Source organism: Notamacropus eugenii, chromosome 5, assembly GCF_028372415.1.
Source record: "Notamacropus eugenii isolate mMacEug1 chromosome 5, mMacEug1.pri_v2, whole genome shotgun sequence".
Taxonomy (NCBI): Eukaryota; Metazoa; Chordata; class Mammalia; order Diprotodontia; family Macropodidae; genus Notamacropus; species Notamacropus eugenii.
In genome coordinates this window covers 79,894,321-79,917,365 of record NC_092876.1, presented here as the reverse complement: position 1 = coordinate 79,917,365, position 23,045 = coordinate 79,894,321, and the positions used below count along the sequence as shown (strand labels likewise).

The 23,045-nt window shown below is 40.0% G+C and overlaps 1 protein-coding gene across 17 annotated transcripts in view; it reads left to right on the top strand.

The window, feature by feature from the left end:
- MACF1 (microtubule actin crosslinking factor 1) overlaps positions 1-23,045 on the top strand; it is a 398,300-nt gene that overhangs the window by 148,947 nt on the left and 226,308 nt on the right. For 11 of the 17 annotated variants that reach the window (XM_072609962.1, XM_072609963.1, XM_072609950.1 and 8 more), the window contains 3 exons: positions 10,105-10,194; positions 14,687-14,764; positions 19,638-19,730. In XM_072609962.1, the coding sequence (XP_072466063.1) occupies positions 10,105-10,194; positions 14,687-14,764; positions 19,638-19,730 (261 nt within the window). Of the gene's footprint in view, positions 1-10,104; positions 10,195-12,200; positions 12,297-14,686; positions 14,765-19,637; positions 19,731-23,045 lie in introns of all 17 variants that reach the window. The other 6 variants (XM_072609949.1, XM_072609959.1, XM_072609955.1 and 3 more) reach the window with 1 other exon arrangement.

Here is a 23,045-nt window from a genome sequence, read left to right as displayed (position 1 = left end):
ACCAAAAAAACCCCCTCCAAAATAATAAAGTAAAAAAATTATGCTTCAATCTATATTCAGACTGCATCAGTTCCTTCTCTGGAGGTGGATGGCATTTTTCATCATGAGTCCTTTGGAGTTGTCTTAAATCATTGTACTGCTGAGAAGAGCTAAAACATTCACAGTTGATCACCACACAATATTGCTATTACTGTATGTAGTGTTCTCCTGGTTCTTTTCGTATCACTTCACCTATAGATCTTTCCAGATTTTTCTGAAAGTATCCTCTTTATCATTTCTTAAAGCACAATAGTTTTATGTCACAATCACATACTGTATTTGTTCAGCGATTCTTCAATTGATGGACATCCCCTTAATTTTCAATTTTTTCACTACAAAAAGAGGTGCTATAAATATTTTTGTACGTATAGGTCCTTTTCCTTTTTTTTTTAAAAAATCTCTTTAGGATAATGGTATTACTGGATCAAAGGGTATGAACATTTTTATAGACTATTGAGCATAGTTCTGAATTGCATTCCAGAATGGCTGGATCAGTTCACAACTCCACCAACAGTGTATTAATGTTCCAATTTTCCCATATCCCCTCCAAGATTAATCATTTTCCTTTTCTATCCTATTAGCCAATCTGATAGATGTGAGGTGGTACCTCAGAGTTGTTTAATTTGCATTTCTCTAATCAATAGTGGTCTCTATTATTTGTTAATAAGAATTAGGATTCAGGATTTGGAACAGACAAGCTCCATTGTCCCACTTTCTGCAGTAAACCCACCTAAGTACATTGCTGCATTAGCAAGAGGGATCCTGTCTTGAGTTTCTTCATGCAATTGAGGCATTTCAATTTTGGAAAACAGTTAACTCCAGAGAGTAGTCAAATTACTGTGTACAAGACACTGACTGTGATAAACACTGGAGATAAGACAGAATCCAAACTGGTGTTGAGTCATTTTCGCCCTCCAATTCTTTGTGAGTCCATTTGGGGTTTTCTTGGCATAGAGATTGAAGTGGTTTGCCATTTCTTTCAGTAGCTCATTTTGCAGGAAACTGAGGCAAACAGGGTGAAGAGACTTGCCAGGCTCACAAAACTAGTAAGTATCTGAGACCAGATTTGAACTCAGCAAGATGAATCTTTCTGACTTCAGGCCCAAGGCTCTGTGCACTGTGGTAGCTTTTCTTCTACTAGAGGATTCAACATATGTACACAAAAGTGAATATAAAGGATATTCAGAGTATTTTGGGGAAGGAAATTATTAACAACTGGGAGAAAAGGGAAAGTCCTGAGATTGGAAATATGGAGCCTGAGCTGAACCTTGAAGAGAGCAAGGGATTTCAGGAGGTAGAAGTGAGGAAGGCCAACATTCTAGGCATGAGGAAATGGCAAGTGGTAATTTTTTAGAAGTGGCACATGAATCTCCTGTGTGCACAATAGGTAGGCCAGTTTGGCCCAAAAATAGAATGCATGAAGGGGAATCATGTGGAATGAGTCTGGAAAGGTAGGCTAGATTCTGACTGTGACAGGCTTAAAAGCACACAGGAGTTTGTGTGTTATTCTAGCGGCATGGGCAAAGCTTTTTGAGCAGGATTTGACCTGCACTTTATGATGGATTCTTGGTTTGCCAGCTGTGTGAAGGCTAGATTGGAGAGGAGAGAGACTAAAAAGCAAGGGGACCAATGAGGAGCCTGTTGCAGTAATCCAAGGGAGGAGTGATAAAGGCCTGAACTCTAATAGTGGTTGTGTGTATGAAGAGAAGGCGAATCCATGTGAGCACTAGTGTGAAAATAGAATTGACAAGACCTTACAGCCAACTGGATGTGAAATGTGAAAGGGAGTAAAAAAAGAGTGAAGAATGACTCTGAGGGGGTAAACTTTGGAGTTCCCCAAGCATAGAATTAGAGAAATTTAGAGGAAATGTTAATTTAAAGGGAATTATAATGAGTTGTTTTTGGACTTGTTAAAACAGTCATTGCTAGCATTTACATATGGCTTTAAAATTTACAAAACACTTGACATATGTAATCTTACTTGATCCTCACTACAACTCTGTAAAGTAGGTGCTATTATTATCTACCTTTTACATATAAACAAACTGGATGAGAGGTTAAATGACTTACCCAGAGTCACATGGTTAGTGAGTGCCTGAGACTGCATTCAAAGCTATATAATTCTGATACAGGTAGAGTGAAATAAGGCCAGAGGAAAAATTTGAGGAGAGAGATAACTTACCTGGGGATATCAAGGAATGCTTCATTGGAGGGGGCATTAGCATTGGGCCTTGGGAGGAAGAAAGATGAGAGAACTTTGAGAAGCAGAGATGGAATGAAGGTGTCTTCTGTCAGCATGAACGCTGGTCTGTGCAAAAACACAGAACAGAAAAGGTATAACCACAGGAAGTAGGAAGCTGTCCAGTTTTATGTGAAGGGTATGAAGGAGAGGATCATGTTGTACAGGTAGGTTGGGGCCACATTGTGGGGGGCATTGAATGCCAGGGTCAGGCATTTAAACTTTACTTCATGGGCAGTGGGGAGCTGTTGAAGTTTTTGAGAGGAGAAGTGACATAATCCTAGTAATGTGTTACCATGGCTGTTAAGACAGTGAGTAGTGTGGCAGATGAATTGTAGGGGTGAATAAATTTGCGTTAGGAAGATCAGTTAAAAGGCTATTGTAATAGACTAGGTGAGAAGAGATGAAGACTAGAAATAGGGTGGCCACAGTGTCAGTAGAGGGAGCAACTTGTACGTCACACAGTGGACGGCCACTTTTAGTGAGTTCTGTAATTGTCCTCAGTGCATTTTCATGCACCATGCAAGGTGGTGACACTGTATTGAGTTTCTAAAAGCTTTAGAGGTCCAGCCTATAGTTCATCCCTTCCTGTGCAGACCCTGCACTCACTCTTACATCCCACCCTTCCTGGTAAGACTTTTCTAGGATACTAGAGCACATTTCAGTTAATCTTGGATCTGAGCACATGGGCATCTGTGATTTGGCTTTTTTCCTTGCAGAGAAAACTGGCCAAAGAATTAAGAAATTTAGATAATTTTATCCCAGTATTTCAATGGGAAAAAAGCAGTGCAGCATAGTAGAGAGAGTCCTGGATTAGGAAAAAGAAGATAGGAGTTGCAGCTCTTTGCTGCTTGCTAGATGTATGCCCATGAACAAGTCATTTAACTCCCCAACCCTTAGTTTCTAATCCTATAAAATGGGGAAAGTAATATGTATACCATCTACTTACCTTGCAATATTTTTATGAAGAAAATGCTTTGGAAACTATAAAGCAAGATAGAAATGAGAGAGCTATTACTAAAATAGCAGTTTGTCATTTTGTTGGCATATAGTCTGAGGATTTAGATTTGCTCTTCACACCCAAATTGTGAAATTCTTCTACCATTTGAGCATACATCAATCCTGAAATCTTCCTGGGTCTGGCTCTTTAAAACAACAATAAAAAACAAAAACAATACCACTCTTTTCCCTCTTCTACCTTCACATTTATCGTTGAGGGAGCTAAATGTTCATTCATCTTTTCCTGCCTTTCTTTCCTTGGCCTTTTGCCTTAGTCCTCAAAGTTGAGTTTTATGCAGATTGAACTTTTTCAGCAGAGGACCTAGCCTCACTTAAGAGCTACCTTCTGCCTTTGATATTTCTAAATAAAAGCTTTTTTAGAATAGCTGTCCTACATAGACTTCTCTTTAGAAGACCCATGTAGATAATCAAACCTGGGTTAGAATTCCAACCTTTGTAACCCCTGGGCAAGTTGCTTCACTTTTCTGTTTCTTTAGCTGTGAAATGGGAATAGATAACTTCTAAAGTCCTTTCAGGTTGTAATTCCATGATCCCATGTTGCCAACACCATTGTTCACGTGGTGAAACAGAATCAGGAAGACAAGAGTTTTGACCCCAGTGTAGGCTCAAATTGTAATTCAGTTAAAGTCATGTTTCTTGACCAGGGCTGGAGATGGGCTCCATAAGGCAAATGGAATGAGTATAGTCTGTCATTGGTCCCATACTCTAATCTTTTCTGACTTCAGAGAACCTGCCACAGCTTTTACTCCCCTTCAAGAAGATAGCACCACCTCTAAGCCACAGTGAGCCATTGGAGTAGTGCTTCAGAAGAGATTTCATTTATGTTGGGTTAAAATCTGCCTCCTGAAAACTCATACGTATTCTCCCTTATTCTGTCACTTGGATTTATTGACTATAAATCTACGCTGTCTTCCTCATAAGAGGCAAAGTTTCTTATATTTTAAGGCATTGATTCTTTTTTATATAAATTTAAAAGTTTTTTATCAACATCTTTTGTTTTTATATCACCCTCATTTCTAAATATGTCTTTCCTCCTTCCCTTCCCCAGTAAGGTAGAAGATGGTGAGTGATTCTTTTCCTTTCTGAATAATTTCTTATTCAAGCCAAGCCTTCCTTCCCAGTTTTCCTAACTGCTCTTTATTGGACGTTATTTCCAGATTTCTCAACATTCTGGTTCTAATGCCTTTGGACACTTTCTAGTTTGTCATTGCCCCCTTTAAAAGTGTGGTGTCTGAGACTAGACATACTTTAGTAGCAACATCCCAGTGTTAGCTAATGTGAAACTTGTGCTCACTTAAAACTATCAAGTAATATTTTATGTACAATGTAGTTAAGGCAGTTCTTATATTTAATTCATTGATATTTGAATCCAAGCATGGGCCTTTTCCTTAATCCCCAATAAATTCTGAGTTGTTGTTATATTAGGGAGGCAGTATGAGTAGGAGTCCTGCCTTGGACTCAGGAAGATCTGGGGTCAGATTCTGTCTCTAATACATAGTAGTTATGTAACCACAGGCAAATCAAGTAACCTCTCACAAGTCTGAGGAAGTTCTCAAAAACCGTCAGTTACAGATGAGTCCCCGTTATCATCATTGGTGAAGTAGTTTCCATGCCAAGTGTTCTCTAGGTTGAAGTCAGAGAATTTTAGACGTGAAAAGGAATCTCTGTAGCAAATTAATCAACAAACAGTTATTAAAGGCTTATTATGTGCTGGGCACTGTGCTAAGCGCTGAGGATACAAAGACAAAACCAGTCCTTGCCCCCAGGGAGTATCCATACTAAATGGGGTGGCAACCTACAAATAACTTCCTACTAGATGGATGTAGCATTGGAGGAAGGTAGAGAGCTGAAGCTAAAGTGCCTGGAGGCGTGCCCTCTACATAAAGAAGTGATTCCATTCTGTCCCATCTTCTCCATCAGATTACTGCCTCTATCACCCACCTCGCTGTGATCTTCAGTCTGAGAAGTGGAGGATTAGAACTTGATTAGGAGGCAATAGATGTCAGTTCTAATCTTTTTTGGAAGAGTCACTTAACCTCTGTAGGCTTTAGGTTTCTTATTATTATCTTATCAAATTAATTATCTTTTTACCATGATATGAATATATTATCAAATGAGGTAATATTTGTAAAGCACTTAGCACAGTGCCTGGCACATAGTATATATAAATGTTTATTCCCTTTCCCTTTCACCTTATGTATAAAATGAGGCATTGGACTAAATGAACTCCACAAGGCCCCTCCTTATGCAATCCTGTGATAAATTTTGGTTCTTTTAAAATCCTCCTAGCTCTTTTTCATACAAATGGTTACCAAGCTAAGTCTTTCCCATATGATACTTATTTTTGTCATTATTATTATTATAAACTTAACTGTAAGATTTTGTTTGTATCCCCACTAAATTTCATCTGGTTGATTTTTTTTTACCAATGTCTGAGCCTGCTGTGATTGTTTTGGTCTTGTGTTCTGATTTGTTGCATTGACAGCTTAAAGTGAAACAGAAATTTTTGTCTTTTCAGAACACTATAAAGAATACATTTATTGTACGTTTTCTTCCCTGTGCCATGAACTAAAGTTTGACTAATAAAATTCATCATCCTGTGGTTGTTTGAGCAAAAATCTGATTTACAAAGTAGAATCTGATTGATTTCAGTGATCAGGATGTATGGTATGTATAGCATTAGTGTGTGTTCACTAAAGTTAAGCCTAGAGAGCATTTTGAGCTCCACAGGAGAAAAACACTATTTAAATACTGACATTGAAATGCAAACATACATTTTACATTTTAGAAGGTCACTGGTTAAGAGAATTAAATCAATCAGAACAGGTATATTTTTATATTATCGCAAGTGACATTAAAGTAATAACTTTTTCTTTGTGACCCAGAGGTGCTACCTGGACTAAATACTTTGGACCACCTGCCATGCCCATTCTGAAAGCTGACACTATGCTCTAAACCAGGAGCTCCTACTGAGAAATCATTTGTTCACTTCTCCCATCTCAGAAGCGCTGCCTCTCATAGAACAAAGTGTGTAAGGGAGAGAACCCTGAAGCTGTCAGGGGGCCTTCATTCTAGTCTGAGTTTTACCACTGAATCTGGTCAATATGTTTAGTATAAGGTTAACTAGATGGTCTTTCAAGTCCCTGCCACTCCTAACATTCTGTGACTTTTTGATTGTAGCTAGGTTTGTGGTATTAGCCTTCCATTCAGCTTTGTGTCTTCTATATATCTGATGAGCTATGTCTTCTGCATAACAATGTGGAAAAGAACTGGGCCAAGGATAGAGCCTAATAGCAATCCCTAGGTTGATCAGCATTAATTGTTGTCCTTCGGTGGTACATTTATTTAACTAATAGTAATACTGTGTCACCATCTTATTCATAAAGATATCACGAGAGACTTTGTCAAGGGCTTGCTGAAGTCATGAGAACACTGAGTCAGTGTCATTTCTCTGATATGCCAGTAACTTATCAACCTCATAACTTATCATAGTTTGATATGATGTATTCTTAGGGAAACCATGCTGACTCCTAACCATCATGGCATTCTCTTTACTCACAAACGATTCTAGATTTCCCTCACCTGCTAGATTTTTGTTAAGGCTAGCATAGTCCGTGATATTACATTTCTCTTCTAAAAAGGAATGTTAATAGTAGTTAACAAGTATTTATAAAGTACTTTCGATGTGTCAGGCCATGTGCTAAGTACTAGGGATACAAAAAAGGGGCAGCAATAGTCCCTGTCCTCAATGAGCTTACATTTTAACGTAACATATCTAATTGGGGAGACAACATAAGACATACAGACTAAGTGGAAGAGAGTATAAAAGAGGAAGGTTTTAAGAATGAGTGTACTAAGAAATGCCTCCCCAGAAGTTAGGATTTAGGCTGATTCTTGAAGGAAGCCAGGGGTTCTGACATTTGTGTGTGAATAAAGAGAGCATTTCAGGCACAGGACACAGCCAGTACAAAGACACAGGGATGAGGGATGGAGTGCCATCTGCAAAGGACAGCACGTTGGCCAGTGTCACTGGGTTGTACAGCATGTAAAGGGGAAGGAGGTGTAAGAAGACTAGAAGAATAGCAAGGGACTGAATTGTGAAAAGCTTTCAGTGCCAAACTGACCATTTTATATTTGATTCTGAAGGTAATATGGAACCACTGGGGTTTGTTGATTGGTTTGAGACTTGAGGTAGGGAGACCAACTAGAAAGCTATTTCAGTAGTCCAGGTGAGAGATGATAAGGACTTACACCAGAGTGGTAACTGTGTGATCCAGGAGCTTTAACTGCCCTGGAGGTAATGAGCAGCCCCTGGAGTTTTAAGAGAATGGAATGGAAAGTGTCATGAGAGGCTTAAGGAGAGATGAGAAGATTTGTAATAGCCATTGCAGAGAGTAGGATGGTGGATTGCTGAAGGCTGAATTTGCCTTCCTTCAATGACAGACTAGACCAGTTAATATTAGATAACACAGATTTGTAGTTGACTGCAGCATCATGGTTTTCTGTTTTTTCTCCACCTCAACTCAGCACCATGCAAATAGGAGCAAAAGAAAGGTGGATTCTGAGAATTATTCAGGGTTGATATTTGGCAAGCTGTAACTGACAGTAGGGAAGTGGGGCAAGGGATTCTTATGGTAGCAGATAGAGTAGAGTTGAATTGGTTCACCAAAGCAGTTGGTGCAGAGATGATGACCTGGGAAAGAACTGGAGGGACTAGAAGTCACAATGAAGATCATAAGCATGGGGAAAGATGTAATAATTAAAGATTATGATCAGATGAAGGAATTTCAGAATTCTTGAATAGGCAAATAAATTACTTCTAGGTGATGGCAAGATCAAGGATACACAAGGATATCCCTGTGCATAGCTGAGGTAGAAGGGAGTGTTGTTTAGTTGTTTCAGTTGTCTCTGACTCTTCATGACCCCATTTGGATTTTTTTTGGCAAAGATACTGAAGGGGTTTGCCGTTTCCTTCTCCAGCTCATTTTACAGATGAGGAAACTGACGTAAACAACTTGCCCAGGGTCACACAGCTAGTAAGTGTCTGAGGTCAGATTTGAACTCAGAAAGGAATTTCTGACTATCCACTTCACCACCTTAGGGGAGTAGGTCTTGGGAATTGGGTGTTTATCATTATGTATGTTGAAACCCTCTAGAATGAGACCAAGAACTGGGGAGGAGAGACTATGAGCTAGGCACTGAACTCATTAAGGAAAGAAGGAAAATGTTCTTGGGTTTATTAGACAGTAGTCAGCAGGATCTTTATTGGTTGATAAATAGAGTGGACCACAAAGGAGCAGTAGTGGCTTATTGAAAATGGTGGCGGGAGAGTCTGGAAGTGGCAATGAGGAGCAAGCAGTATTCCTGGCTATTCCTAGAGGCAGTGGGTGGTGCTGTGCATAATGTACTGGATTTGGAGTAAGGAAAACTTGTGTTCAAATCCAGCCTCAGACATATGTATACTATAAAACTTATACAAAATAGAAATTTAAAAAGATGAGTTAAATATGAAGTAATATTTGATCCTAGAATCAACAGAGAACTTCTGGAGTTTATTGAACATACTTGGTTTTGGACTTAGGAAAACTACTTTGGTTTTTATGTTGTTAATGAATTGGAGTGGGAACGACTTGAGAGGTGGAAACCAATTAGGAGGCTGTTGCAGTAGTTGCAATAGTAGAGATGATGAGGGCCTGAACCAAGAATGGTGGCTATGGGAATAGAGAAAAGAGGACAGAGATGAGACATGTGGAGTTGCAGAGAGAAAGGCAGGGTGAGGAAGCTCTCACTGTTCACTGCTTTAGAGTTCAGAGTCCACCCTTTGAGGGATACCATGCTTCAGTCTCAAAGTGATCTGGGGGACAAGGAATGGGCATGGGGGAGGGGTTGAAAATGGCATCACATAGCTGCTACTCTGGCTTCCTGGCTAGGAGTTAGGTTATAAGGGCCTTGAATGAGGTAACTTTTCTATAGAGGTAAGGGATGAGCTTGGGCGGGAGGAGTATTAAATGAAAAACATAGATTTTGTTGTGTTGGAGAAAAGCCTTGTGATTGGTTATCAAGAGGAGAGTGGAAAGTCATCTTCCCACTTGCTAAACAAACACATACCCCTTGGCAACATGTAGGACTCCACTTTGGAGACCACTTTTGGCAACTTGGAAGTTACAGTTCAATTCTTAAGTCTCCTGGACCAAGTAAGTCTTAAGGGTGGTTTTATTATGTTTTAAATATTTCCAGGGGTGCAGTTGGACTTACTGTTATAGTTCTAAACCCGATTGGTAGTAGATATAGCTCTTTCCCTATTTCCCCCAATGCCAGTAAACCCCACCCTCCCACCCCCACCTGTTGAAATCTTTCTCTTCCTTCAAGGTTCAGCTTTAGTGACACTTTTTCCAAGAAGCTTTCCCTAGTCCTCTCAGCTAAAATTGTTCCCTCCCTCCTTAAATTGTCATAGAACTCTTAGTTTGCATCACTCCTTTGTTCATATTCTTCTTAGTGTCATAGTTAATTTATGCATATGCCATATCCTTCTTATTTAGATTCCTAAGATTCTTTAGGGTGAAAGCTACTTTATTCTCCATATTTTTATCACTAGTGCCTAGGCATATTTTTGGTGATTAATAAATGTTGCTGAATTTAATATAATGTACCCCAGCCTGTGTAATCTCTGAATGCAAAGCTTTTTATCATGTCAAACAGTTCCCTAGGCTATTGATTTTGTAGATTGAATTTACTTTGAGCCAGGGATAATTGCACTGATTAATTTATTCCAGGTTAAATAGTATTTATTTTTCTCTCATCCCCAGGTCCGCAAGCACATTAATGATCTCTACGAAGATCTTCGAGATGGCCATAACTTGATATCTCTTCTGGAGGTTCTCTCGGGGATCAAATTGGTGAGCTTCTACATTCTCATCATGGGGCAATAGAGTCCTTGGTCTTTTTGTATGTAGGGTCATTGTGCTTCTGGTTTCCTTCTTTTCCCCTCACAAGACACAATGTTCCATTAGAGTGGAAGACATTGCTAGTCCTTCTTTTTTGACTCAAACATGTAATTACATAGGCAGTGCTTTCATTGTGACCTAAGTGACATCATTATTTCTCAGCAGAAGCCAGAAGAGGGTATTCCCATCTCAAAAGTTTTTTTCCTCTCCATATACATATTTTGTCTGTGTCCAGTTTTCAAACTTTGGGGGTCATTTGGAGGTACAACTTTACTGAACAGGTATGATTTTTGCTTCCTAGAAATTGTCATTCAGTCATTTAATAGATTCTTCCATCTATCTATGATCTTTGGTCATTTCCTTAGATCAGCTGAGAACCTGCAGTTTGCCTTTAAAAGCCTAGCTGTGCCCAGTCCCACTCATGTCTAACCACCTCACTTTTTCCCTCTTGTGACTGAGTGAGTTGTCACTTCAGGAAGATGGCCATCCCAGCTTTCAGTACAATTAAAGTAATTTCCTTTGGCCAACTAGTCCCATCTTAGTCTGTGGGAGAGCCCTTTTCTCCTGTAGTACAACATAGTGTGAGCTTTGCCTTCCTATCAGCTTGCAACTCTTGCCCATGCCATTTTGAATGAGTAAGCAGATAAGAGTTTATAGGCACATTATCCCATGGGCTGTTGATCTCATGAGATCCATATTTTGTTTCTGGCATCTTAGGAAAAACATTTTTCATTGTAAGAAACTCAAGATTAGATTCACAAAATATTCTCCTTATTGGACAATATTTTAACCTTTAGGGAGATAGGGAAAGAGGATAAGTTTTTGTAGATTTTGCCCAAATCTTCACCATATTTGTACTCCAGTGTTCCGTCATACCATAGAAATGACCATGGGCTCTTGAAGGTTATTCAGATGCACCACAAATTTTACTAAGTTTGAAAGACTTTGAGTCTGGTATTGGCAACAGTCTCTGCTTTCCAACCTAGCTAAGTATGGAAAAGGCTCATTACCAAAAAGTTGACCAGTAGGTAATGAATTCTTTGGCCATGGAAACTGAAGAAGTACTCTCAAAGTCAGCAGGCTGCATTAAGTTGTGTATATTCTAGGGTCTTTAAATTCACCTGAATTTTAAAAAATTAGTCAGATTTGACCTGTGTTCCCTAGAGAAATTCTTTCAACCCTCTGGGACTGGTTGTCTTCCACATTCCTCTTCTTTTGATTTTACACCTATATATGCCTTCTAGCAGGAATGATTTTCAATTCCTCTCCTGGCTTTCCATGATCTTATAAACACAGCTAGCATATGAAGCTCTGTCTTGTAAATTGTGTGTCCTATCACAATTTTACTGCCACTTTGTAATTCACTTCCTAATCCTCACTTAAGAATGAATTGGGCATTTTAGTTCATGTGTTTGATGAATATGTTTTTTATGTTGAAATTTGTCTTATTGGTAACATCTTCTCTGGTTGTATTACTTCCTGTATGGTGGAACTTGTACCACATTAAGTTCAGGCCCTAGTGAGATCCATTTTTTTCAGTTTGCCTTCATAAGAGAGACCTCTTAACATTGTCCCAGATGTTTATAGTACCATTACCACTTCATTTGTGGAAAGTTACTGTCTCCTATCTATCTCCACACTATTTCGTCTCTTTCCTTCTTGAGCTAAAATTCATGAGCGGTCTTCCAGCACTTGAGGTGGCTCATTGTCAGTATAATAATTTGTTCTGGTCTTGATAGTTCTCTGATTTTCATTGGGAGATAGGGTATCTTCCTGTTGTTTTCTTTTCTTTTCCTCTCATCTGTATTAGATTCATTCTCTTGTCTTCTTTGGGAGGGGGACATTTTCATGCTGACTTTTTACCTTTCTTCATCTGTGGTGCATTCATTCTTTCTTTGATTTTGTGTTATGGATTTCCTGTTGTTTTGTTGTGTCTGTGGTCTTCCTGTTGACCAAAGGAGCCAGCAGGGCTGAAGACCCTTCGCCTGGTGAGCATGCCCTCCTGGCGTCGAGCAAGCAGTGAAGAGCAGGAGGAGGAAGATGATGATGATGTAGTAGGTCTTGGACCCTTGGGGTTATCGGTATCCCAGCTGACACTGCAGGTGCCATAAGATGGTCTGTCTGTCTCTGGATCTCCAGGAACTCAGTTAATTATTGCCTCTGTCTTCAATGGGGGAGTTTGACCCCAAGAGAATAGTGAAATTAACCATGCCTCCTGCCACACTCTTAAATGATTCTGGATTTTTCTGGGGGCATATGAAAGTAATGATGTTGAAGAGGCAAGAGATTCTGTTGGGACCTAGAGACTTGGAGCTGTCTGATAGCCATGGTGGTCCTGTTTTTTTTCTGGAGAAGTCTCCAGGTGGCCTGCAGTGTGAGAATGTGGAACATCTGAGTTACAGCATGTCATCAGTTGCTTACATCTCCCACTCAAAGACTAACTGCAACACCTCCCAACTCTCACTCTTTTAGAGACAATAAAGGGGAAAAGAAACCCCTCCCTTCGTCTTTGCGTTGTTAGCCAACCACTCACTGCATGGAGTTTCTTAACTTCGGACAACACTGATTTTAGCCTTGCTGACAGAAAGCACAGACTTAACCTTGCATGTTATTAGGGTGGTCATATGGAAGGAATTTGGTGCAGGAGTTTATGGCATAAGTATAGCGACTGGGAACCTTCTTTACTCTCAGGCCCTGCTCAACTGAGCATACACCCCCTTCCAGAAACAGGATCCAGGCAACATCTCTTGAGCAGCCCAGTGCTATTTTCTTTCTACCTGAACCCAATTTTTCTCCTGTTTGATCATGATTCTCATGTTCCAAAATTTATATTTCACAGGCTGTTTTTTACCTGAGTCATATTGAAACTCTCCCAACTGAGGTGGTAAGAGAGAGGCTTCTACTGGAAAAATCCCATATTCCTTCTTCTAACCTAGAAGACATTCTTTTGCCCAGGGAAGGTTTGCCACCCTGTTTAGAATGCCCCTAGGCTCTGTGCTGCTCTGAGTACCTTATAGAAGTCGAGGATTATCTGTTTCCTCTTTTCTTCCCCATCACCCCCATCCCTCCTCCATTACTTCCCTTTCCAATTAGTTAGCCTAACTGGTTCTGCACCCTGCCTTCTCTGACCAGATTCCTGAAGGAGATCTGCCCAGTCTCCTTGAGGTTATTATTTAGTATCAAACTGCCACATAGGGACTAATTAGATACATTTTTAACAGGAGGAATGCATTGGTGGATGCATTGGTAGAATAAAAGCAGCTCTGGATTTGTTCCTGATTTGGGCAGAAGAGTGTGAATACGAAGAATGTTACAGAGTTAAATAGTTCTGTTTATACTCATCAGAAAAGAAGATTTGATTCAATTTTAGTTGAAAGTTAATGTTAGGATAGATTAGATAATAATATTATAATAATAGCAGTTAGCATTTACATAGTTCTTTAAGATTTAAAAAGCATTTATATAAATATTATCTCATTTTATTCTCACAACAATCTTAGCAGGAAAGTACTGTTATTATCCCCATTTTACAGATGAGGAAACCGAGGCAGACAAGTTAAGTGACTTGTTTAGGGTCACACAGTAAGTGTCTGAGGCCAGAATTGAATTCAAGTCTTCCTGAGTCCAGGTCTAAAAACTATCCATTGCATCACCTAGTATAGAGAGGAATAAATTCTTGCTGTGGTGGGATGGGTCTCTTCCCTATGACCCTTTTGGTGCCATGATGCCCAGGTTTGTGGTCTTGACCTAAACACATTTTTTCTTGGTTACAACAACTAAAAGTTAGCATATCAGAAATGTGCCTCAATTTTTTTCTCACTGGAAATTTCACACAGTAACAAGAAGTTTGCTTTCTTACCTTTGCCACTCCTGTAACTGTAAGAGATTGATTACAACACTCCCCCTAAATTCTTTCTCCACTCCTGGGCACTTTGGCTTGCTCCTCTCTTCTAGAGTGTGTTGTATACAGTTCCCATCTGTCAGAGTCCATCATTTCCTAGAAAATGAGGCATTGTGGTGCAGTGTATTGTGTGCCCCCGGATCTTCCCACCCTTCTCTTAACATAGATTTTTAAAAATCTTTTGTTTAAGGAGGTTTCTTGTTGTAAACAATGGAAAATGATGATCCAGAGTCACAGCTTGCCAAACTCAGGCACGCAAAACAGCTAGCAGAGGCTGATACACAGAATTAACACCAGTGATGACAGTATATTGTGTTTGTGATGTGCATGGCAATAACCTAGGTGTTATTTGGTGGGAATGGAGCTGAAGATCAGGCTGTTGGAGAAGATACAGATAGAGCTTTTCTTCAAGGAATTTATGTTCAGAAGCAAAGGGCTCAGCAAAGAGCCATTCTTTTTCAGTCTAGTTTCTAGTTTTTGAAATGATGGGTAAAGAGACCTGATTTAGGCAGAATTAAAAGTTCTTTTCTCTTCTGCTTGCAGCCCCGAGAAAAGGGCAGGATGCGCTTTCACAGACTGCAAAATGTACAGATTGCTTTGGACTTCCTGAAACAGCGGCAGGTAAGGTTGTTTCCTCCTTGCTCTTCCAGTGGTTTAAGAATGCTTCAAGTACCCTTTGTCCTAGAGGATTTTCAACAAATATGTTTTTAATGATGCGGAAACAGTGACCTAGTTCTGACTTTCATTCTCTGGGAATCACTGGGAGGAAATAGCGCTACAGATGTTTTTTGGTCATTGTCAGATTGTGTCCGACTTGTCATGACCCATTTGGGGTTTTCTTGGCAAAGATAATGGAGTGATTTGCCATTCTTTCTCCAGCTCATTTTATAGATGAAAAACTGAGGCAAACAAAGGTTAAGTGACTCACCTAGGGTCACACAGCTAGTAAGTGTCTGAAGCCATATTTGAACTCAGGGAGAGGAGTCATCCTGACTCCAGGCCCAGTGCTCTATGGTGCCACCTAGTGGCTTTCACTACAGATGGATGGGTTACTAATCCTCTCTGTGGAACCCTATTGGTGAGTCTCTTTTTCAGCTTTGTGGTTACTTACATATGGGCACAACCTGTTATCATTACTCAACATTTACATAGCCTTGCTATCATAATATAACTAGAATCCATATAGGGATATAGGTGTCTGCCAGGGATCTTGTGGTAGAGCAGACAGTAAGGATGAGATGTGCTTGCTCTCAATGCATAGGGCCTGCTTACTTGAGTCTCTCAGGACACAAGTGACTTCTGCACCTTTGTTAGTTGAGGTTCCTGCTCTGCCCTGCCTGGTTGCTGAGCTATATGTAGTAGGATTGATTGAAGAAACAGGTAAATCAGACTTAAATGCCCATTGTCTCATTTTACAAATGAGTAAACTGAAGCTGGGGGTAGGAAAGTATAAAGTCACTTTGTATAAGTTTACACAGACAGTCCTTACGTTGATTTGGACCTACGTCCTCTGACTCCACACTCTTTCAATGGTACCGTTGTGCCTCTTGACAAATTATTTTTCCCAGTCAGAAGGAAATTTCTTCTCTAAAACAGTATCCCTCTTCCAGATATATTCGTGGTGATTAGTTATTAACTAGATATTGCTTGAAATTTATATTCTGTAGTCTGCTTATCCACAGTTGGATAGTCTTTTAAACACTGACAAATGCTTTCTGACATTGATTATTGAGCAATGTAGTTCCTCAGACTTGATTTTTAAAAGCCCCTAATTTTATTGCAGATTTTTTCAGTGACATTTTACAACAGTCTTGTTTTTTGCCATAGTAGCATATCATGCACATACATTCACATGCTACTTTACTATATCCCATGATAGTCGTGCCTCTTTTGGGATATCACGTCCAATGTCAGGTCATTGGCGAAATTGGAGAAGGTTCAGATACAGAAAAGAGGGATAATTGTATTAAACAGGGACTAAAAAGATTAAAAAATGGGGCCCTATAGGAAAGCTTTGTGAGATTGGGATGGTTAGAACTAGGATGACTCTCTTAGATTTTCTGGACCATAGCTTTCTCATCTGTAAAATGAAGGGGGCTGGATTAATTGGTTTCTAAGGTCTCCTTTAGTCATACCTTCAATGATCTGATCTGAAAGGTTTTTAGGTCTGTGTGTCTGTGTGTGTTTAGGAGACGAGGTGTATTCCCAATCAGTTGTGCTCCATGTTTGTGGAATGCTGAACAAGAGCAAATGGATCTAAATCTCTTAGTTTAGAGTAGATTCAAAACATTAGATTCAAAACTCTCCATAATTTAGCCCCTTACTTCTTTGTAGCCTTATCTTTAATTGCTCCCCAACACAAACCTTCTGCTCCAGCCAGTCTAATAGACTTATTAGACCGCATAGACCCATAGACCCTAACTAACCCTAACCCCATAGACCCATAACCCTAACCCATAGACACCTTACTATTTCCTACTTTTCTGCCCTTTTTGTACCTCCCACAATTCATAACACAGCATCCTTTTAATAATAGGTGTTGTATTATTCTGTAATAGGTCTTTAATCTGTTGTTTGGCTTATTGATTAAGTGATAATAAGTCAGATTTATTAAAAAAGAGACATGGCATAATAAAAGTATAGTAGAAAGAGCACTGCCTCCAAAATTGACATCCAGCTTTTAATACTGACTGCCTGTAACTAACTGGTTAGTTTGGGCAAAATAACCGGAATCTTGGTTTCCTTACCTTTAAAATAAGGAGGTTAGATTAGATAGATGACTTCTAAGGTCACTTCTAGGTCTTAATCTAGAATTCTATGAAAATGTTTTAACTGTAGGAATTTTTAAAAATGCTGCAATGAGCTACCAAGTTTTAGAGATCTTATCTATAGGGACTAAAGGTATGATTTTATTTGTATAGGAAACTCCATCTACTAATGTGGGCAAATTATGATCTTAGAAAGGTACCAAGTTCACTGCCAGGTTAAGAGACTTGCCCTAGGGTCACTCAGCAATATAGGTTAGAGGTTAGCTTTGAATTTGAGTCTTCCTCTTTCCAAGGCCAGCTCTCTGTTATTCCTGGGTGCCTTAGAAATCTTTAAGAAGAGAATGAACTACTATCTATCCTGGATCCTACAATGAATAAGGATATGGAATTATGGCAAGAGACTTGGCCAAATGATCTCTTGAAATGTACTCTAACTGTAAAATCTTATAGTCTTGGTGCAAAGCCTAGAAGTCTCCTAAAACTGTTTGAGAATGGAGATGACTGATACAGAAAGCCCTCATGAGATTGGATTTCAAAACATAAGTGTCCTAATGGGGCTACAGTTAAGTTCTTTGTGTGTTTTCTTAATTTCTCATTCCTGTCATGTACCCAACATATGGGGCATTCTACAAGTTGAGAATCAGCAATTAGTATTATTGTTCCAGCTTTATGTAGTCCTTTAAGGCATGAAAAGTATTTTCATGATACCTGAAAATATCAGTGTCAGAGGAGAGAAGGGGCTAGATTCAAGAAATGTTTCAAAGATAGAAACTGCAGGCCTCACCAACCTTGATTTGGTTTTATCATTTGATCCAACAACCTTGGGAGGTAGCTGCTTTTGTTATCCCAATTTTACAAATCAGGAAATGGAGGCAGAGAAGTTAAATGACTTGCCAGAGTCATACAGCTGGTAAATATCTGGTGTCTAGATTTGAACTTAGGTTTTCTTGACCCGAGGCCTAGTGCTCTATCTACTGAGCCACGTATCTGTCACCAGAAGCCATTGGAGGAGAGAGTGAACAGTGTTAACTGCTGTAGTGAAATGAAATACAGCCAAGGGCTATGAAAAGGCCGTAAGATTGGTGGATAGCTAGTATTTATATAATGCTTTAAGGTTTACAAAGCTCTTTACTGTTGGATCCTCACAGAAACCCTGCAGAATCATTACCACAGGTATTGTCTCTATTTTATTGCTAAGGAAACTGAGGCTTAGCAAGATGAAATGATTTGTCCGCAGTCATCCAGCTTGAAATTGTTGGAGGTGGAATTCAAGACTATATTATTCTTTGCTCCGAATACAGTGCCTGGTGACTTGAAAATGATCAATTCCAGATTGACAAAATTGGAAGAGACCTCAGATTGAGGTTCTCCAGACCAATCCATACCTAGCTAACAATCCTTTCCACAATATTTTCAGCAAATGGTCATCTAGCATTCCCTGGAAGACCCACTAGCTCACAAAACCACCGATTCCACTTTTGGATGGTTCTAATTGTTAGGAAGCTCTATCTTAGTTTATGATGAAATCTGCTTTTCTAAAACTTTTAAAACTGTCCCTAGTTCTTTTCTCTAGTACTAAACAGTACTTGATGTTCAGATGTGTGTGTAGACTAATCTTTAAGGAAGTTGATGATTGAAAAAGAAATAACTAGGATTGTAGCTTGAAAAAGCAGCAGTATTGAGATATTTTCAAGATGAGAAGTCGCAAGAATGTTTGTTGATAGATGCAAAGGAGCCAATGAAGAGAGAGATATTGAAGATGTGAGGGGGGCATTAATGAAAATTTTAGAACCATAGAAAGTTAAAATTTGAAGCTGGCTTTAGACTCTCATTTTCCACATGTAGAAGAAGCTGAAGCCCAGAGACATGAAATGACTTGCTTTTAGGTCATATAGACAGTTAATAGTAGGGCCAGATCTAGAATCCAGCCACTTATACCCAGTATGCTGCTGTCCTTGCTATGTCATGTGACCTCTCATGTACCAGGTTTCTTCTCATGTTTCTTATTGCTCCCAAATGATGAAGCCAGGTTCCTAAGGAGATGGAGGTAAATGGGATCAAGAGTATAGGTCAGTCTCAGAAAGGAGGAAGGATAGGTGAGAAAGAAGGTGAAGAAAAAAGATCTCTAAGGCAGAGATGGGAATTCAAGCATGTTGTCAGGTTTTCATTTAGAGAAGCTGAAAGTGCCAGGCTAACATTGCTAAGGGTGCTGGTAGGATGTAGTTATTATTATGAACTTCCAGAGAAAAAGGAGACAAGATAGCCAGGGCTGGCCATGACACTGAGGAACAGGAAAAAAATACACTTCCCTTATTCCACTTCCACTGACTGAGGGAAATAAGGAACATGGTAAAAGTAAGACCTCTATTGAGCATGACCTCCAGGAAGTGTCCTTTAAGGAGTATTCCTGGTTTTAGTTCAGGGGAGGAAGAAGAAAGCAAAAGCAAAAGAGGAATAGAGGAAGGATGAAGCAACAATCCCCAAAGAGGATTGACCTTCAGGGTATTTGTGGAGGAGGGGTGATGGGGTCTGGAAATGGTTTGTAGAGATTGGGAGGGAGAGAAGCTGAGGTGAGAGGCAGTGAAGGGTCAGTTAGGTAGGAGCAGGTGGAGAAAGTGTAAGAGACTGGAGATAAAGGAAGCAGAGGTTGCAAGCAGGCTGACAGTGCCAGTGGTGAGAAGGTGCCAGAGCCAAGCCTCTGATAGTCACTTGTGCTTCTTTTACAGGTAAAATTGGTGAACATTCGCAATGATGACATTACAGACGGGAACCCCAAGCTTACTCTAGGCTTGATATGGACCATCATTTTGCATTTCCAGGTAGGCCTATGGAGAGGGTTCTTACTGGGTCTGCTTCTGTGCTCAGCCTGAGGAAGAAAGCAAGGAACTTTGCCTTCTGGGTCAGTTTTGCATGGAAATTCTTTTGTTGTATTTAACAGAGAGGATCATTGGGTGGTGAGGGTGTGTGTGTGTGTGTGTGTGTGTGTGTGTGTGTGTGTGTATGTGTGTGTGTGTACTGAGATGGACACGGTCTGATTTGGAAAGAAGATTAGTAGCAATTTGACAGAAAAAGGCACTGAAAGCTAACCTGTGAATGTCTCAACCATTTGCATGGTTACATTGGCGATTTCACTGTTACTTGTGCTTTGCCTTGTGATTGGCAGCCAGATTATTAGAAATTTCTGTTTGTTCAGCTGGACTTCTTGGGACTTCTGGGAGTGTTGCATGGGGAGAAAAGTTGATTTTGGTTGAGTAAGGATGGAACAAAGGATAAAAATCTTACTTTGACATAGCATTTTTTTTTTTACCTTCAATGATATTAAAATAATCTAATTGACTGCAATATCTCTGCATCTGGTGTGTACATAGGCTTCTAAAAAGAATCTGTCAAAATCTCCCTCCCTCCTCAGTACAGTGGCATCTACTGAGAAGTGGTTGTAGCATTGCCATATCACTGTTCTCATTCATACAGAACTGCTACTATGCCTGTGTCTGTATCTCAAAAAACCTATGGAGAACCCTTGCTTCCCTTCCATGTTTTGATTTCTGTTTGTCAAGGCCAGCATTGTTTGTAACTGCCTTTTCAACTCCTGCTTGGCCCAGAGCCATTGCTCAGAAAATATTTTGAATTCCCAGTTGTCCAGTACCAGGTTAATCTGTCTTTGGGTGCTGTTTACTCACCGTAGCAGGCTGGGGCTGATCTCGGCAATCAGAGCGCTGGGTAAGTCCTCAGCGTGTTGTCTAAAAGATTCTACCGTAGACAGAGGCAGAATTTCTGAGTAAAGCAACGTGGGCACCTTCCTAGGATGCAAAAATAGTGGGGGGTACAATAAAGGATATTTTTAAATGTTATTTTAATAAATGTATATAATTTTAAGGCAAGAAATTTTGGGGATTTTTTTTTTTTTTAGCAACTCATCACAAATTTAAGTCAGATACATCTAATCTTATCTCTCTGGCAAGCTTATGGGAGTTCCTGTTGAATTATACAGAATGAGCAGGAATTCATATATAGAATTCTGCCTTTTTGGGAGGGTTACTCACATCAATGAGATCACAGACCCATTGGAATATTGGAGCAGATTATATAATCCTCCCAAGCTCTTAGAAGGTCATCTCAAGCCAGAATGGCCTCGGCAATAGGCCAGGCAAGATACATGTATAACAGTCTGTTCTCTCTGTATGGAGAACCTTATCACTGGGGGATTGTCCAGTAGAGGCCAAATTTTGGAGGTTTTACCAACTGATGAATCGTTTATAAAAGAGGCACAGTGGAAAGCATACTGGATTTAGAATCAGGGCCTGCCTCTCTCACTTAATACTGTTGTGGCTTTGAGTGAGTCACTTCATCTTGGTTGAACCTCAGTTTCCTCACTGATAAAATGAGAGGTTTGAACTAGTTGCCCCCTAAGATCCTATGGAGCTCTAACTCTGTGATCCGGAGCCATCTTGGAAGGACCAACCATACATTAGTGAAATCACGGATCCTACCACTGTAGGAGCCAAGTTATGTGTATCACCACAGTATTAATGCACAGTATGGACAGCAGTACACAAGAGGTGTAATTTTAAAACACTTCCCAGGCCCAAGTTTGGCCCTTGCTGCATCCCTGAGTTTTTTCTGTGCTATAACAACTAGGAGAATCATGCCACCTGCTGATTGAATGAAGAATAAGCTGTAGAGCTAGTGAAGGAAAAATAATTCTTCAGAATTTGAAGTGTTGTAATAATAATAGCAGTTCACATTTCGATAGCACTTTGAGATTTCCAAGTGTCTCCCTGTCTGTGAAGTGGGTAGGACAGGGAAGATGATATAGTCCTTCTGGAAAGAGAAGCTGAAATTATGGGAACCATGTCAGCTTTTCTTGGGCATGTTATATAGGAATAGCAAGTGAGAAAATAGGTACAGGGACACCTGTTACACTGTGGCAATGGGGTGATTTTCTTAGAGTTCCAGGGAGCTGACCAGTCATCTATTGGGTTAGATGTAGGGGAAATATTCTTTAGAGGTTTTCAGGTGTGTCCTGGGAAGCTAGACAAAGGCTTATTGTTAGGAATTCCCTGGAGGACTAGAGATGCCTCACTGGGATTCTCATGCGAACAGAGGAGATTTCAAGAGACCTTCCACTCCACATTTCAGCCCTCACTGGGGGTGACCATTGTGGACATGAGATCCAGAGAATGCAACCACTGTCTCCCCCTCATTTCCTCTCTACTGTGACAGCAACTAAATCCTTAGGCTCCAAGAAAGCAAACTCCAGGCCAGAGAATAAGAAAATGAACCCTGAGCTGCTTAAGCAACAATTTGTTTGAGAAAGCAAGGGTGGAGTAACAGCTGCTGAGGAAGAAAACAACTTCAGAAATTCATCAGAAAGCTGTTGCTTACATAGGTCTCTAGTTGCCAGAACTCTCTGCCTATCTGAGCCACATTTATGCCCAGGTACAAGTTCCCTAATGAAATATAGGCAGCCTTAGCCCATGCTGTCTATGGGATACAGGGTGACCCTTCTGTGCTGCTGACACAGTCCTCCTAGAATCCCCGTCTACATCTTTCTTGTGGAAGACTCCCTTAAGCCAGGACTCTCTTCCTAGATCCTTCCTTACCTTTGTCTCTGTTACTCCTCTTGCTTCTCTGAGTGAGTTAGCAATTGCTTATTTGTACTAGGTACAGCCTGGTACAAATAGGTTTCTTTATAGAGCTGTATAGCTGGATGACAAAGGATGATATGGGGCTTCTGTCTCCCTGCCTTGAAATAGATGGATGGATGAGACCTCAAAGGGCATCTCATTCAGTCAGTACCTGAATAAGAATCACCTCTAGAACATTCCCTCTCCCCTCCCCTGCCTCCAAAAGAGTAGTCATCTAACCTTTACTTTAAGACTTTTAGTGGAGGGGATTCAGCCTGTTCCAATTGAGGCTACTTCTCATTGTTCAGAAGTTTTTCCTTACACTGAGCTAAAAGTAGACATTTTGCAACTTGTACCCATTGTTTTTGTTTCTGCCCTCTACAACTGAGTAATACCTAGTACCCTTGTACCTAACAACTCTGCAGATACTTGAAGCTTAGTTATCATGTCCCCCCATAAGTTTTCTCTTCTATAGTCAACAACCAATCAATAGTACCTACTATCTGT